The sequence below is a fragment of the Diadema antillarum genome, unplaced genomic scaffold, assembly GCF_040938485.1.
Source record: "Diadema antillarum isolate AM-2024a unplaced genomic scaffold, OU_Dant_1.0 seq00001688_RagTag, whole genome shotgun sequence".
Classification (NCBI taxonomy): Eukaryota; Metazoa; Echinodermata; class Echinoidea; order Diadematoida; family Diadematidae; genus Diadema; species Diadema antillarum.
The window spans coordinates 239304-258680 of NW_027272383.1; the positions used below are offsets into that span (position 1 = coordinate 239304).

At 38.3% G+C, this 19377-nt stretch overlaps 1 protein-coding gene across 1 annotated transcript in view; it reads right to left on the reverse strand.

Moving 5' to 3' along the window:
* Positions 1-1542: 1542 nt before the first annotated feature.
* The window catches only part of LOC139711698 (integrin alpha-8-like), a 36899-nt gene continuing 19064 nt past the window's right edge, over positions 1543-19377 (reverse strand). Inside the window, exons 11-22 of the mRNA XM_071623557.1 lie at positions 16171-16302; positions 14656-14720; positions 14168-14315; positions 13859-13942; positions 13038-13117; positions 12058-12147; positions 11071-11176; positions 7317-7475; positions 6370-6588; positions 5151-5261; positions 4177-4308; positions 1543-1776 (exon numbers count right to left, since the gene is read on the reverse strand). Coding sequence (XP_071479658.1) covers positions 1543-1776; positions 4177-4308; positions 5151-5261; positions 6370-6588; positions 7317-7475; positions 11071-11176; positions 12058-12147; positions 13038-13117; positions 13859-13942; positions 14168-14315; positions 14656-14720; positions 16171-16302 — 1560 coding nt within the window. The remainder of the gene's footprint in view (positions 1777-4176; positions 4309-5150; positions 5262-6369; positions 6589-7316; positions 7476-11070; positions 11177-12057; positions 12148-13037; positions 13118-13858; positions 13943-14167; positions 14316-14655; positions 14721-16170; positions 16303-19377) is intronic.

Sequence of the window (19377 nt, forward strand, 5' to 3'; positions counted from 1 at the left end):
TACACAAAAAGCTTTTCGAAATGTTAATTAATTGAACATTCTATTATCATCTGATGGCCTATGCAATTTCATCCTTTTTTGAACATTACTGATGAACTCCAAACATTCTCACGTCGGGCAAGTTTATGCATTTTTGTCGCTTTGAATATGAGTGTTCAAGTGCCTAACTAAAAGAAAAAATAAGAAAATTGTTTTTAACTTATATCCGGGTACACATGAGCTAACTCGGAACTTGCTAATCGCATGTATATATACATGTATATATATATATATATATATATATATATATATATATATATATGTGTGTGTGTGTGTGTGTGTGTGTGTGTGCGTGTGTGTGTGTATTTCTTTTTACAAACATGTACCATTTGAATTACTCCATTATTAGTTAGTCACGACGTGCCTTGTTAAACACTTACTTGCCTACAGCAAAATGTGATCACTTTGAATAAAACTTTTTTAAAAAATGAATAAAACTATTTCAATATAGCTCTACGTGAGAGTACATATTGGTGACTAGATTAATGTCAGCACATTCAGAGTTCCGCTGCTGTTAGTATTTTGTTTGTTGGCTATTATTGTTAGAAAAGTATGATGTTTGATCATTTATAATCAACACGCAACATCTTTGAAGCTCGAAAAATCATGTATATTCTACCTTAAAGAGATGGTTCAATTTTGGTCAAGATGGGGCTTCAGGTTTCTGACCTTTTAGTGAGATAATGAGAAACCTCTGGTTTTGAAATGGCTGAGATAGCCATAACAAGAGACCCACCTTTTATCAGAACAATTTTGTTTTACCTTGTGTTCTGATATCTCAACCAGATCAAAGCCGATTTTCATTAAGTAAACTTTCAATTCCTTTAAAATTTGCATATGCTCTTTCATATTTCATTTAAGGTGGTTTCTAATTAGTTTCTATGTACTGTAGTTAAAATCTGAATCCCCATCTCAATCAAAACTATACCATCCCTCTCATTTCTTTCTCTTTCCATTGAGAAACATTTATTTGTAAATTGCATATTTCATAATTTCATATTTTAACGATAGTACTGCATCAAAGCGTATTGCAAATCTAAAAGGCATATAACAGACCTCTTTCCCTATGTGTTCGAATAAACATTGCATATTCATACGTAATGATAAAGGCATATAAAAAAATGATCTGCCATCTCTTTATAGGCTACAGAGAGAATCGCCAAGAAATAAAAGATTAGACAACCCTTTTGGACAACACATTTTTCGTCGACTTCTGGTCCCCATCATTTGGAGAAGTTCTTCTGAATTGATTGTTGAAGTCAAAATGCAAAGTGAAATTTTAAGGCAATTAATATCCCATTCAGGGCCAGCTGCAAAGAACAAACAAACAAACAAACAAACACACACAAACAAATAAACAAAAACAGAACAAATAAACAAATACAAAATACCAAAAAAAGAACAAAAACAAAAACAGCGAAAACACAACACGTAAACACAAAAGCAACAATCAAGCTTAAGTTGATATTACTTAACTTCATTCAAAGTACCAGGTAAGCCTAATTAAATCATATCATCGTCGCCCTTGCTGACACTTTCACCGATGTTCTGGGGATCTCCACCCTTGTCGCATTTCACCATGTCCTCATCCCCGGCGGTTTCCACCGTGTCTGCCGGGTCTGCATCTTGGACGGGTGAATATATCTTGCCCTTGGCCACCATGCGAGAATGCCGGATACTCTGGCGAAGTTTCCTCCTCTGATCCGAATTCAGCTTGCGCCTCTTGAAGAATCCGGCCTTTGATATGAAAAATGAGACGAACAAGAGGCAGAAAGTATAATCTATAAGTATTATACTGTAGTTTAATTACGCAATGGACGTCAATTATTTCATAATGTACAACTGTATACTATCTACTGTAGGTTTTCCCGGTCAATTTTATACTTTTGTCATTCAAGTTCCTATTCCAAGCATTCGATTTCACGCATTCCACGCTCGCAGCACTGAATCAGCAATCAAATTCAAAATCCGGTCATTCGAATTCACTATCCGAGCATTCAAATTCACTCTCGGAGCATTCAAATTCACTATCGGAGCATTCAAATTCACCATCGGAACATTCAAATTCACTATCGGAGCATTCAAATTTAAGAGAGGAGCACGCATTTCATCAAAGAGCATTCAAATTCATGTCAAGCTGGCGACGGAATCTCGTCGGTCATTCAAATTCGTGAATAGGCAACCATGTTCCAAATAACTGCATTCAATTTAAAAGAAGTCCTGAGTTTAGTTAGTTTGGGGCCGTGTATGCATGTTTTTCTCACTTGGCTTTGAATAGATTGGGATTTATGATGATTATTTATTTTGCAGTAGAGGTCCACCTGTTAATTGACAATTTTGAACTCGCGCTTAGCAAATAGGAATATACAGGCACATTTCCCTGGGATTGGACATAAAATGGAGGTCACACGTGTAAAAGAGTCACAACTCATGCACGTAAAAGATCCCACTTCATTTATTCATCGCAAAGAGCAAAACATCTAACTGGACCCCATATGGAAGACCAGCTTTTGCAGCTGAATATGGGTTATCCAGCCATCTTCTTTGATAGAAAATTAAACAAACAAACAGAAATTAGGCACTGTATAGGCCTACAGACGAGCATAATACGGAGGGTTGGTTGACACTTTCAAAAAACAATTTCGACTATATTGAAACTGATACATGAGCATTTTATACGTGTTGTCTGTTATGTATTGCTGTCTTATTGTTTTAATTTTGCGGGACTATGTGAGATCATTGTGTGTCAGTTTGTCTTAAATTGATGAATTGTCATTATATGGTCGGTGTTGGGGCGTTGTCAGCATGCAGTATAATCCAAAAATATGATTACTAGTCGTTGTGTTGTTTGGATGCACTGCTGATTGGAAATTGCAATTTGACATTTATTGAGATGAAAAAACAAAGAATACATGAACAGAGAACAATGTAGAACATGTAAACAATCCTAATTACACTATATGCAAGCATTTATTGGTTGTGTTGGCCCTTTTTCCTTTCTTAAAAGTCTCCTTCATTTTCCTCGTTAAATTGATTGTACGAAGTAGGAACTTGATCGCCTAAAAATGAATTTGAACGCTCCAAACAAGCTCATTGGGACTATCACGTGACTATCGTATGAATTTGAATGCACGAGTAGGAAAGTCGGTGCTCGCATTTTGAAATTGAATGCCCAATAGTAAATTTGATTTCACGAAAACGAAATAGAATGCTCATAAATGAAAATGATCGCTTGGATTCTGAATTTGAATGCCCCAATATTTTCGCGTGCGTGCGCTGCGTGAATTTGAATGCACATTAATGAATTTGAGTGACAAAAGTATGAAATTGACCGGGAAAACCTATATTATTTGCATGACTGGAGTCTGGTATTTCTCTTCGGTTAGCAGATACAGTCGACAGTTTTTATAGGTTTGAAATGGCGCTTTGCAATAAACAGTCTCGACACATTAATATCACCATTTACTTTGGATCGGTTAGTAACCAAGGAGCTTAGCCGAAATGTATCGGAAAGTTTGCCAGTGTGGCGCATGACAAAATGTGACAATTAACACACAGACAATTAGTGATTACAATAATAATAATAATAATAATAATGATAATACACTGTAATAATAATAATAATAATAATAATAATAATAATGATAATACACTGTAATAATAATAATAATAATAATAATAATTATTATTATTATTATTATCATTACTATTATATATATATATATATATATATATATATACACAAAGCAACATATTCTAACTTCTCATACCATAATGAAAGAGCACTTGACTTAGTTATTTCAGAACGCTGGAGGAAAATAATATTACAATTTACATATTACGTCAGACACACATCGAACGAATGTGTACTTTTCATTTAAGAAAAATGAAATTTTGTACAATTCTTTTCACATCTTTTTTTTTTTCATTTTGGCAGCCTTGATTGCAGTGTAAAAATATACATCTTCCGAACATGGGATGGCGTGGTGCATCCCTTGTGCACTCGCTCTTTACGTTTGACTCTTTCGTTACCAGACTGCCTATGATGACGTCGACGTTTTCTTTAACGTATAGTGGTCCCGAGGGGATTAAACAAATACCCGGATGGAAATATATGAAAACTTAATCTCATCTTACGAAGTAGAGGCCGATCACAATAGCAACGAGGATTATCACGCCACCGATGATGGATGCGATGTAGACATACGGGGGCGTGTTTTCCTTCAAGACGATCGTCTCAGCGAACTCGACCTCGACGAAGGTGTCGACCTGTATGAGCGTGAGTTCGAGCGATGAAACAACACAACCTGTCAACTTATGTTTGTTAATATTTCATGAATATGTTTTTTTTTCTTCTTCTTCTGCTTTATAGTAGTCATACATGATATGTAAAAGAAGAACAATTTACAGATACAAAATATATTAAGAAAGTCAAAAAAACATAAGCGTACATGTATGAATGATAACTATGAAATGATAACAATACAAATGATGTATATTACTACTATTACTAAAACTAATTCTGATTATATCTATTATTAGTAGTAATAGAAGTACCACCGAGATTTCACCCGACAGCTATAGTGCTGGGTCTAATCCTTACAGCATGCAGCAGGTACTGCATAATTATTCACATTAATGAAATCCTTGCGCCGAGTTGTTTCTACTGCAACTGATTGACAAATCGAAGGTAATTTGTCAGTCAATCAGTTGCAATGAAAACAATTTGGCGCAAGAATCTCATCAATTTGAAGAAATTATCATCTTTTCATCACTGAAAGATCACTTCTGAATTTCACTCCACATACATTATACTGGAGAAAGGTGAAATTAATCAAAAGTGGATAAAATTAGAAAGAAATTAACCAAAATTGGTTAATTTGACATGATTATGCAGAGGAACAGGAACTTCGATTGTTGTAAAAATATGAAGCCAATTTGAGAATCAGTAATAAAATTAGAAAATTAGAGTCTGTTAGATATTGTATGAACTTTTTGTATGAAAAAAAAATGCCACATCAAACCTCAGCAATATGTTTTCTTGGACGTGACTTGTTAACATGACAACAACATGCAGATTATACCATTGAATATCTGGGGATTAAACTCACGCTAATAGGATGGACAATGGGGTGTGGAGAAAAGGTGATTCCTGGGTAGAACGATCCATCGACAAGAGTCACAACAGTAGATGTGATCCTAAAAGCGTCTACCGAGGTGTCCTAAAATAGATTAGAATCAGGTGACGATTAGGGGTAAATTAAGACAGGAAAGACACCAGCAGTAATCAGACTCGACCCCCTGTAAACTATTGTATCAAAATCCAATCATCCCTATCATTAATTTTGTCGTCATATTATTCCATGCCTTATCAATTCATTTATCACTAATTCTTATCTCTATGACATAGATTTGCAATAATATTTCATAATCACTGTGGTACCGTTTCCAGTAAACTGAGAAATTAACATAACTATTATTATATACGGGTGCAGTTTCTTTGGCTGGGCAGTTCAGTGAGCTTGCTCAAATCTCCTCCGTTTGTTGCAACCGTGTGATGGTTCTACATCGCTTAAAATAGACGCAATTTCTTAACGATTTCCAAGGGATTTCCAAGGGATATATTGAATCAAGGATGGCGGCATGTATATAATTTCCACATCCTCTGTGAGAAAATTAGTTGATTCCTTCATTTCATATCTTTTTTTTCATATTCTATATAGAACCAACTGGGAGTGGGGATATTATTGTATGTATTGTAAACAATCAAAACGTCAATGTTGCGTTAGACCAAGACAGACATACTTTTAGCTAATTGTGCTATGACAGATGTTGTGAGGCCTGAGGGGGTGCAACCGGCGCACGCCCCTCTTTATTGGTCGTTGAAAACAAAAGAAATAAAAAGAACAAAACAAATGAAACCCGTAAGTGGCACCAGAAATATTAGTTGCGCCCCCCCCCCCCCCCCCCTTCACAGAATTCCTGGATCCGTCCCTGTTGATGATGTTGAAAACAACATATTGGCATCATAGACTTCTGTGTAAAGATACTATAGCGTCCACGGATCGTCGGCGTTGCAATATGTTGAAAATTTCATTTAAACAATTTAACATCTTGTTAAAGATTCGTTGGAGGAATGTAATACATACTTATAATACACAGTTTGGAGCCAGCAGTGTATTTATTGATCCCACCGTGGTAGAAATAGCACTTCATCTTTTTACGGGGTTGCGCCCTCAGAAAATGGTGCTATTCCTGAAACCTCGGAATCCACAATTTGAACTAAGGCCTCTCAGTCAGTACAAGGGACATCTGTTTGATACTACTCACGTTCAACACTGCGTCAGCTATGACCGTAGTCGTAACAGTGACGACCACGCTACCCCTCCCAGCGCTCGATCCAGTATTAATGGAAGCAACGGGACAGATAAACTCGTAGCACTCGACTTCACTGTCGTCGCACGAAACGTGGAGAATTGTCCGCGTGGAGTTGTTGTTGGCGTCGTCCACCGTTGCAGCAGTGGTGCCTTCTTCTCGTGTCTGTGTAACCTAATTTTTTTTTTTTTTTGGGGGGGGGGGAGGGGGTGAATTGAGTTCATTTTTCAGAGTTTAAGTGATAGAGTTAATTGCAATACAGATAAATTGATCATATCAGAATACTGCAAGTTCAATTTAACAAGCTGTACGGACGATTTGATAGTCCCTGATTTGTTTTTATGGATTTCATTGTTGCATTGTGGTTCTACTGTTCAGATTGCTGTTGGTTGTGGTTGTGTTACTGCCGCTGCTGCTGTTGCTGTTGTTGTTGTTGTTGTTGCGGTTGTTGTAGAGGAGGACCCTAATTTCACAAATCGAATTGATAAATTGATTTAACGTATGGGTTACAGGTGTCGGCAGATAAGATTCTGCTGGAGCGAGAAGTATCTATATGAGTGTTACCCATTATTACTCCTGTTTCCTCCTGTTTCCTTTGTGACGAAAAAAGAAAATGATGAAAACACTCATGAATGATGAGGATATGACACTTGCCAGGGAGAACAGGTGAACATTTGGAGGACGACGTCGGCTGTGGAAAGTAGGCCAACAAACTCATGAAACTGAAGGATACGAGATTGCTACATATAGAAAAGGATGACTAGATTACCTTTGGTGCAAATGTTAATTGAACCAAGAAAGGCAAGCATCCCTGACATAAACTTGTATTGTGCGAACTTTCGGAGAGTTTGTACGGATCGCCATTCCCCGTTCTATACACGTGCTGGGATATCATTATTTACCATATTCTGTCCGTTTTCCAAAGTTCTGCGCGAGCAGGTGTAGCCTGTATCCATGGTAACGTCCGGTTCGGTCATGATGTACGCTCCGCCCTTCAGTCTCATTGGCCAGAGGATAGTCAGGTACGTGAGCCCGACGGCGCTCGGACCAGCATTGTTCAGCTGGCGACGCGACGTTAAAATATGAAAGAGAACAAAGAAATAATAGGATTTTTCAGCAAACTGAATTCAAGTGAGTAAAATCAGACAGACAGAATTGGAGACTTCTGATGAGATTCAAGCATAAAATATTCAAAAGAGATGAATGGACACTTGCAATGCCTATGTCACTCGTGTTCATTATCATGGAGCATCCATCTCCATTCGATTATAAACGAATCAAATCGAGTATTACTTGAGCAACCGGTCTCACGATGAATATTCATGAGACATTACATCGCAGTGAAATAGGATTGGTTGCGCTGAGGGAAGAAAATAAGTTAGGATTGTAGATCATAAATATCCAGGTAATCCTTTGACTAGATTTGTTCATCTCACAAAGTGACATAGTCTGCGATGAAAAAAGAAAAGAAAAGAAAAGAAAAAGCAGCGCATTACTTTGAAACGAGAAGTGCCAACATATGTTCATATTTCCTTGCTGTCATTGGGTGTAGGCAGTGCCGTATATTAAGAGAGTCTGGCCAACTCATAAATTGGACGCCATGTCGTTACCCAGCGTACAGTGCGCTTATGGTTTTAGCGTGTGCGCTTGGGGGTTAGCGTCCCAAAGGCGCAAGACTGTGTTGCTTGACTTTTTTTTTTATAGAGAAAGAGTAGAGAGGGAGGGAGAGAGAGAAGGGTGTAGGTTGGGGGAACATATTCTTTCATTCCATCCACGTTGAACAAAGCCAACAATCAATCATTTTTACACATTCAAATAGACACAGGTTTTGTATACACAGAAAAATAATGGGGCGGCTGTCTAAAGGACATAATTCCTGAATATTGATAAGATAGATTATTGCTGTCAAAATAAAAGAAGAAAACAGAGTATGCAGTTTCGTAAACTTTCACTAAACTGTATGCTATATTGTATTTAGCAAGTTGTCCAAGGAACAAAAGTATAGTATAACAAAATGATAATGACATAAATTTACAAGTCTATAGCTGTGCACAGACAATAGACAAATCTGTTTCGCACGTCATAAGGAACCATCAATTACCATCTTATTTAGTACCATTATTATGTATGCATTAAACTGACATGAAGGTATACTAGTATGTAATTCAAAAGGAATTATATAGGCCTACACATGTACAGTGTACAGCATAAAACGTCATCGGCAAGTGCTTATTAAGGTATGTGAAAGGATCTCAGATTGTTTAAAAAATACTTTTAAAGACCTGTAATTGAACGAAAGCACAAGTACCTGAATAACATGATTTGTGGGACATCCTCAGTGACATCCGTACCAAAAGAAACGATGATCACGTCAGTTGAATAGAAGATTATGAAATAAGTCAAGAAACATAAAATAAAAATGTCCAAAAAGCGACCGGTATACCTCCGCCATATTACAATGTTCTCTTGGCAAGTGTAGAGTACGTCTTGACAATGTTAAAGGACAGTTTCACATAAGTTGGCAGGACAAAAAAAAATGGCATGTTTATCACAAAATTTAACGCGTCGAGTGTTTCCTTTCATTGAACTAGGTGTGAATGGATGACTTTTATTGTTTAAGAGAGCAAGTATTAGGCATTTGAGCATTTTTACCCGTAAGTTGACCAATCTATTTTCATGGCAATATTTTGAGCGCTTATTTGAAAGATATATGGAAAATCCTGTCCTTTTTGTATATTCACTTGACCTTTGACCATCAAAGCCAAAATCTTCCCTACGCGTCATTATGTAGTAATGGTGGCATGCAAATATCGTGTTTGGTTTTGAGTTTGTGCATTGGGCAATCTCCAAGGTATGGAGAAACTGGGTATAAAATAATATTTCAACAATGAGATAGTAGAATTTTAACATGTTACCTAACATTGATCCTTGATTTTTGCCCCCCCCCCCCGATGACTCGCCCCCCCCCCCCAAAACCCCCCCCCCCAAAAAAAAAAACAAAAAAACAGCGAACAAACAAACAAACAAACAAACCATAAAATCACAAGAGAATCACGGTCGGGCAGTAATTTTCGTCTGGAAATACGACTGTACTCACCTTCAGAAATTGCATTATGGGGGAAATAGTAATATTTTAGGAATTTGACCATTATGTACATGATTTTGACCGTGTTTGAGCGTGTTTACACAAAAGTTTATAAGCTAAACAGAACTTCGTCCACTCACACATGCATGAATGTCAAGTTTCATTACAAACGGTGTCCACAAAATTGATCATACGGAATGAAGGACAGACGGAAGGACGGACGGGACGACCAAGACAAGCTAATGCCTCAGGCGACACTTCGTACGTTATGGCGGTGACATACAAATGTGATAAAAACTTGGATAGTCTGAAAGACACCGCTAGGAACCTAAAGAAGACAGATCATAAAGTTTTCCCCTCGCACTCGGATTTCCCACTTCTTTTTTCTTTCGTTTTGGATCTGTCGGAAAGCGGTACATCGTTACATTTGAGCCAAGTCAGTTCGCGCAACGCCATGCTGCGCAGGAATTAAGGCATGACGAATCTTCAGTTTATCGCAGTAAGATATCAAAATATCTTTCGTGCAGGCCTATTAATCTTCTACAGGGGCGGATCCAGGAATTGTGTAAAGGGGGGGCGTGATTAATTTTTCAGGTGCCACTTTCGGGTTTCATTTCATTTTTTTCTTTTTATTTCTTTTGTTTTTAACGAAAAATAAAGGGGGGGGGGGGGGCGTGCGCCGGTTGCGCCCTCCTCTGGATCCGCCACTGTTCTACTTCAATAAAGTAGACAACGGCAAGACCCTCACTGCACCGTGACTGATACTGGGGATGTCCCAAAGTCCAGCAATGTTAGTGCGTAGCTGCGCATATTGAACAATGGGCACTGCGTATGAGCTCTGCTCGCGCCCGCGTGATTCACTTTGGTAACGACATGGCGCCTGTAGATCACGGGACCAGCTTTTGACCAATCACAGGCTTCAAAACACATAAGCCGAAAACCGAGTTGGCCAGACTCTATTAATATACGGCACTGGGTGTAGGTATATGGGATATGATTCGGAGTGGGGAATAATTGTGAATCGCAATAAGAATTATAATGGTATGATTAATCATTAAGGATTCAGGATGTGATAGATAAAGGATTTATTTCGGTTGGGAGGAGAGGGTACGCTGATAGGGCTTTTCTTTTTTTATAAAAGATTTCATTCTTGAGTGGCATAGTGTACTCTTGTTGTTATATGTATTCGTTTGAAAATAGGATATGATTTATATGTTCACATATTCAAGTGAAACTTTCATATGTCAATAGGTTCAAGAGGAATATAACGCATACGCATAATAATGCATCGTATAAAAAGCATTGCTTTGTTAGTTTTGTCTAGTTCGTTTCACTCTAACTGACCAATTACTAAGTATCAGTTTCAATGATTACGTGAGAGACTACTGCAGTATATACTGTACATTGATCTTATTAAGTCTGTTTTAAACTGTATTTGTATTTTTTTCTATTTGTACCAAGAAAGGATTTGTTTTTACATGTATTTTATGTATGACTTGAATGAAATCAATAGAGTGTGTGTCTTTGTTTGTTTGTTGGTTGTTTGTTTGTTTGGGGTATAACACACTCACAGCCATGACGTGAACGATCTGAGGCCCAACGCTAGTCTCGCTGGACAGGTTGCGATCCGACGGATAATCCGTCTCCCTTACAATCAGTCTGTCCAGATCGGCCGCTCTGCATGGAGATGGTGGCGAAGGGATGTGAAAACAATGAAGGATTAAAAAAAGAGAAGGAGCATGAAATCAAGTTTAAAGGGGAACATAATGACATAATACGTATGGATTCAGTGAGCGCAGACATATTAGTAGCTGATCGAAAGAACGAAAGTGAAGTTTAAGGAATAACGACATTCAGACAAGCCTATCAAAAGTTATGAATTTTTAAAGTGTGGGTTAAGTCCATGTGACGTCATAGCTGGATAAGAACAGTCTGCAAGAGTAGGTGATGCCACATTTGTAGAAAGATCAACGGCAACGATCAAAGGCAACAAGAATTCCACCTACTTTTTTTCTATCGTAGTGTATGGACACATGAAGGAGACAGAAAGAATGATATTACCTCTTGCATATTTGGTCCGTAACAAGTCGAGGGAATAATATCATGCATTCTGCATTATTTTGATGAAAGTGTAATACATCAGTCGTACAAAGTGTAAAAATCAAACGATATTAATCGAACTTACAAAACGCTAAATCAGTAATCATTGATATAACAGGTGGTTTCACTACTAACATTTTCAAAACAGTGAGTTTCTTGTTTTTCGGAGTGATTGGATGTTCCATGATTTATAACGAAGTAGAAAATCGGGAAAATGATATTTCATGCAGAAACTCCCTTGTTGTTGAAAGAGCTGCTGTTAATGAAATGAAAAATAAAAGGGTAAGAGACCAGCGGATCTAGCGCTCACATCGCTCTTCGCTTTCATCGCGCTCTACTTCAGGCAAGATTTTTTTTTTCCAACAATCTGAAGTGGGAATATGACGTGGAATATTTGGGCCACATCCCCAATAACGTATTGTGTTTGAAGATAGACTGACATCTTAAGAAATGCTTACCCTTGAAGAGTGAGGTTAGCGGTAGCGTACACTGGAATGTTAGTCGTTCGCTCATTGTCGTGAATCGATCCTGGTTTCTCGGCATCAAAACTGGCAGAAAGATAATAACATTATTGGATTTGAAATAAGTTTTAAAGTTGAAGGAAGCAGCTCTCATCTGTCGTGTGACGAAGGAAGGGTTCCAAGCAGACAACGGTGAGCTTTAAATCTGCGACGCGAACGCTACCATAACAAGACGCTTCCTCCCCAATTGGACAATGGAAATAGCTTTCTAGCGCATGTTGTGCAGAACACATTTTTTTTTTTTTTTTTGCCAAATGGCGTCGCCTTAGCGTTCGCGTCCCAGATTTAAAGCTCGCTAATGGCTCAAAGTGACACGCCATATTAAGCTGCTTGTATAGTCAAATAAGTAAATTCAAACAAACGGAATTGTCGCAACTTTTTTTTTTTTTACAATGGGATATAGAATGAGGAACTTATAAAGAGAATCACGCAGTAATCATTTTCATAAAAAAACATACCGGCACCGTGTTTTTTCAGCCTGTAATTGAAATGATGGATCCCGAGGTGACGGGAATATAGGACTGTTTTCTTTTAGGAACAGCCCCGAGTAATATTGTCCTTGTCCTGTCAACGAGGAATCCATAATTTCACTTTCAGACAATCGATGAATATACCGTGACTATATGACGTCACAATATGGCACAATATTCTCAGTCGGCATTTGTCTTCAACATTGCAATGTTATGTGTGGTCACATGACGTGCAGACCAATCAGACCAATCAGCAAACAGGAATTTTCCATTGAAGAGAATATTATGGTCACTATGCACATCACACAAGAAATTTGATGAAGTGATGGAGCAATCGCTTAGCAAGTCTATGAAAGAATTTGCAAGTGATTATTCTCCCCTGCGTTTTCAATATGTTCTTCATCAAAAAATTTTCGCTGTCTCCATCGTTCGTTTCTCTGGACTTACCTCTGCGCTGTCAGATTGAAAGATACAGTCTCAGTGAAGGTGCTGTACGACTCAGTTTGATAGCGGAGCTCAAAAGCAACCTAAAACACAGCAATGTTACGTGGAAAAAAGGTGACACCATTATCACTATCGAAACCATTAACAATATGAAACCAATGCCATTTACTTTACCATTATCTTTCCTATTACCACTACTATCACCATGTAAAATCGTACAGACTTTTCAAGTTCAGGTTCAAGTTGTTTTCACTTTTCACCGTACCGTTTTTCAGCCCTGAAACATTACTCTTAATCGACACTTTACCCTTCGCATTGTTGTACAATGTAGTTGCTTCCCGGCTCTTTTATCTCTTATACGTTATTATATATTCAAGTGATGTGCAGTTTTATCGCCCCGTCACTGTACAGGCATGCTAACCTGGAAACATGAAACTGCACATTATTTGAATATGAGACCAATCTGAAGCAAATAATTTTCACACAGCAATAGATACATAATGTACTCCTAAATGAATCCCACAAGAATTGGAACAATCATCCCCCAGCATTCCCACTGATCCCACTGATCAGTTACTAGCCTTCCCCTTTAAATCTCCTATTTAAGTGGGTAAGCTTTCTAGTTAATTTATCAGCAGATTCGGTGAACAGATATACTGTCGGATAATAATTGTAAACACACTGTTTTCGCACGACATTTGGCATGCTCTCTGATTTGCAAATCTAAATGCATCGACATTATTTTGTTGACCGATTATCAATCTAGACAACATCAACAACATCATGACCACCACCACCACCAACAACAACAACAACAAACTTACAGATGTGTTTGCGCCGACCGGATTTCCTAAGTCACACGTCCGGACCCTTGATGGGGCATGGTAGGTACAAGATGCAATCGCTCCCTGCGTCAAGGGGGAAAATCTCTCAATATTAGAAACATTATCCGCTCTATATATGCATTTTTACTGTTTATTTGTTCAGTTATAACGAAATTTTGACATAACGAAAGAAAACCGCCGTTCCCGAGGACTTCGTTATAACGGGAGTCCACTGTACTTGGAAATATTTCAGGTAACTGAGAAAAAAGTAGGTAAACTTTATGAAGATATAGATGAAAAGTATCTTACCGTACTAAATCTTCCCGCAGTCACGAAATAAACACCGTTTGGTTCCTGTATGCGCAGAAAGGAGAGGAAAGCATCCTCACCCTTGTTGGTTACCATGACATCCAGATTTATGATTTGAGCTTCACCTATTGTTAGCTCAGTGACGTCACTGGGAAACAAAGGAAAATGAATTATGTTATGACTATTCATTTATAAATGATATTACAATTGTATGCACTGTAATCAATGGAATTTACGAATGAGTGAAAGAATGAACAGATAGATGAATAAATGAATAGATGATGAAAATTAACTGACAGGAAGAACAGTTTGATAAAATCTAGGACTGCGGAGCTATTTCTCTCTTCTTTTTTTTCTTGTTCGATTCGTAACAGGCAGTTAAATCGAAGGGGTAATACCTGTTACGATGGTTAGCATGATTAGTGAATTGTACTGACTCAGAGTTCAGGCTTTTAAGTGGGGACAATCTTCTTAGAACATTTTCTTACCTGGATGCCGTTACAGCTAGATCTGGAAAGCAGGTTGCACCAGCACATTCCCTGGCGAAGGCAATCTTGCAGGTGCATGAAAACAAAAAAAAACCAAAACAAACAAACAAACAAACAATAACATGAAAAAAAAAATATGGCGGCGATCCTTGTGACAATCATATATTCTGATAAGAAGCCTGACTATAAAATGAATTGGAACCAGTTAAGGATTTTTTTTAAATCATTGATGAAGGGGACAGTAAGTTGTTTATTGAACCGAAACGATTGTTCAAAATGAAAATACTTTCACAGACATCCAGAACAAAAATATGTGTCTTTTAAATAAACAAATTCCTAACAAGACCACCATTCTGACTTTTATGTGAAAAATAAGTAGTCTCAAAGAAAAATAAACAAGTAGAGTTCTGATCCAACATTACGTGCTTGGAAATTATCACGGTGCCCTGTATCATTTCGTGCAGTCCTCTTTCTTTGACTATGTACCATGAGGTAAAAAATGATTGTGTATCTCGTTGACCTTAATCCTTTCATGGTTATGTCCAAACTTTATGTTTACGTGTAACCCTTGAAAACTGTACGATGTGTAAATCGAAACACGCAGAAAACAGTGTGACTGATGTTTCTTAGGTTATTCACGGTTACCACGGTAGTTGTAACAACGGTTTTGAGGGGAAGATACATTGAGAAACATCAAGCAAGTATGAAGTTGAAGTAAAATTAAACGTATAGTTATTATATGGGCTGGAGGAATAAGAATTCAATGAGTCCATGATATTATGTAATATTGTGTCCTTTGGCGACCTACTAAATACTGGAAAGCTTGCTTTATTTGTAGCTCCATATAAGTGCATGAAACACTTGGACTTCAGACAACGGTGACGAAAAATGCTTAACATGATAATCATGATCATAATACACATACTGTATTACACGGAGATTAACATGTACTTCCAAGACACGGACTGCAACATGTATACGCGTTATGCTTCTAATCATTAATAACATCTGCACACGACACTGGTTGAAAATGACAGGAGATATGCTCCCTTTCTCTTTATCGCCACTCAGTGAGTGGTGACTTGTATATTATATTCTTACAATGTCGTATTGCTTAGACAATCATTTCTGAGGCCATTGTCCTCGTCAAGCGTTTGCTTATGACGATGGTCTCCTGAATTTCTGTACACCAAGAGTTGCCTAATTTGTCTTTGAACAATAGATATACAGGAACTTATGTTTGCATAAATATATGCATAAAATGATTGTTTATTTTCATTTTGCGTTGTGTCAAAAAAGTGTTGGATATTTGAATTAATCATTTCTTTGTTTTAACTGTCAGATTCAAATTATACTGTGCTTAATAAGTTCGTTCAATTGACTTTGTCTTTCATTTATGTATGAAAAAAGAACTTCAGAAATCAAATCAAATCAAATCAATCAAAAGGGCGAGTATAGTTAAACTTTAGTGGCCAGATTTGACCAGTCTGGTGGCTAGTAGTGATTTCTCCATACCGAACTGACGATATGTGTGTTGACCTCCTCTGCGAGAACGGGCGGCACGGTACTAGCATCCGTCTGTCCGTTGTCGACGAGTCGGTAGTCGAGGGAGACCGATATGGGCGTCTGCTTGTCCCGAATCGTTGGCTGACGTAGGTATCAAAGACAACGAATTTCCTTAACGTTTAGAAATTTACGTCGACAACTATCACCGGATGGCTAGTGATGACGTAATAATGCTTGATGATCACGCCACGTTCATCAGCATAATGACGCCATTATACATCTTGGTCACCATCACTTTAAAAAAAAAATGTTTTTTATGTCTATCCGTCAACATTCAGAATAACAAATTTTCTTCCACTGAAGTCATACAAGCCTACCTATTAGGCCTAAAGGGGATGGCTAGTAACCAATCAGTGGGAATCAGTGGGAATGCTGAGGGATGATTGTTCCAATCCTTGTGGGATTCATTTAAGAGTACATTATATATCTATACATGTACTGTCGAGTGAAAATTATTTGCTTCAGAACGGTCTCATTCAAGTAATGTGCAGATCTATGCCCCGTCACTGACCAGGCACGCTAACCTGGAAACATTAAACTGCACATTACTTGAATATGAGACCATTCTGAAGCAAATAATTTTCACACAATAGATATATAATGTACTCTTAAATGAACCCCACAAGGATTGGAACAATCATCCTCCAGCATTCCCACTGATTCCCACTGATCAATCATTACTAGCCATCCCCTTTAAACAATCACTGTATCACTACCTTTTTTTTATTTTGAGAAGTTCATTCTAACAAAATGAAGAACTTACAGGTGACTTGTTGGACGATATCTAGGTTATGGAAAATGACATCTGCTACCATGGTGACTCCTAAATTATCAAAGAACATTTAAATGACACTCAATATGTTAGTGTGGGGATATGCTAATTATGCAGAGACATCAGCAACGGAGGGGCGCCCCCATGTGACAGGCACCTCTCTGCTTGCTGTTCACAGGTGAGTTGATGGAAATGAGAATGTCGCAAATTACACAAGAATTTCAGTGCTTAGATGTTATGGTGCTGTATTATCATTATTGGTAATTGTTATGAAGAGTTTCAGGGACCAAACAGGCATATTATGTGGATTGAGAGTGTTTGTCATAATTTACATGAAGCCATTCCATTTGTCTCTGGTTGATGGTGGTTTTGTTCAGTGGCACTGAATGCACGGTAACCTATGTATGTACGTACCTGTGTTAAGTCGGTCTACGGACGTGTGTTGTGTGTACGGGCGTATGTAGTTAATTGCGGCTGCCGTAGTCTGGTACGCACAATGTATTCGTAGTGCAGTAGTACAATGCAAGGGCTGCAGGCCTGCGTAGGTTTGTGTACGTGACCAATTACGGTATTGAACAGTGTATTATGTAGCGCTGTGTAACGGTATAGAGCGTTTAGCGTGATCTGTGTACTCTCGTATTACATGGTGCTGTGTAGTACGGGGCGCCTATAATAGTGTGAGAAGATACCTAGTTGATGGTTTTTGATGGAAGCTATTTACCTATTTTGGTAATGCATTTATGGTGATAGAGTTGAGGAGGATTGAAGTTTAACCAGGGAGATGTGTAGCGTAGGCACATTATAGGTACAATGTTGCAACATTTGTAATGTATTTAAGGTGAAAGAGATGATAAGAATCAAAGTTGATCAGAAGAGATGTGCAGCGTAGTAAAGGCACAATGTTGTTCAATAAGGGTTGTACAGTAATTCACGAGGTTTTAATTGGTAATAGAGGGAACCTTTGTATTGCATTCCTTAATGACTCGTGATGGTTGTGTAGGTTGCAGTTATAGTGCTACAGCATAACTTTTGTAGTAGGAGGGTCTCGGTGTAAGAAGTGGTGTGAGTTAATTATTTCGGTTAATTATAGGCTACAATGAGTGGGTTAGAGGTGTGTGTACTTAGTGTCGATGGTAACATTTGAGTTATGTAGAGGCTATGGTAAAGAAGGAGTTTGATAGAGGTGTCCCAGATGAGACATTCTTTCTTTTAAGGATTCCAATTGTTTTAGATGTGCATAAATATGATAATTATTGGATTAAGCCAGGGTACATTTGGATATAGTGCCATAATTATATATCTGATGTATCATGTCATATATTTCTTGTGTCATGTGATAACTCTCACAATACATTGCATGCAGTTCGATCCTTAACGTGGAGGGTTATGAAAGACTCAGTTGTAATGTTGGGACATGTTTTAATATTGCGCCTCCTTTCTGGTACTGTATGCATATGTTTTTGAACAGTTGTGTCTAGTGAAATAACACAATGAGTTTTTAGGTTACATTCAGCTGTTGATGGCAGATGCTTCCATTAGTTATAAGATTATTGTTGATACCCCATTGTGGATTTTTATAGCTACAGAGACAAGAAAACTCACTTGGTATCTGTGTGTTATTATGAATGAGTTGTTTTGGTGTTAAACATGTGCGGATTTGATGATGTGCACATAGTGTTTCATGGGTTCTCCTAAAGTGCATTTTAGGAGCTGTAATTGTGTTATGACTATATCATGAGTCAATAAAAGAGACCTCTCTGCTTGCTGTTCACAGGACTCCTGTCGAGTGCTTGTCTTTATTGACTGCACGACCTCCCACCCGAACCCACGTGCCGTATAACCATGTCTCCTTCATAGACACACATACCCACACACACCGTCTTCACATCAATCCTGCCCTCTCCATCTCTCTCTCTCATCCCCCACATTTCGGCCCACCCCCCTACAACTGGCGACGAGCATGGGATGGGAGGATACAGCATAGTCAGATGTCACTAGTGAGAGGACTTGGGCTGAGTTAATGCGGCCTGGATGCTCCGAGACGGCTTGGTGAAAGATGCCGCGGGAAGTATAGGACATAAAGAGGGAGTTCCAGTGGGATCCTTTCTGAAGATTGGGTGGTGATGTGCTCCAGGGCGTCTAGGACGTATAGACAGGAAGAACTGGCGGTGAAGGGGATCTAGAGATGGACAGAAGATGGTTCCAGGTAGCTGCAGGACTGCTTGCGGATGACGAGGTGGTGATGTAGAGGACTCGAAGTTCAGCTGCAGTGGATGAAGTAGCGGCAGACAGGCGATTTCGAGTAGACTGATGTGAACTTGAACTGGTGCAGCCTGACATTATTAGATACTAGAAGGGATGATGTAATAGATATTATCCCTGTT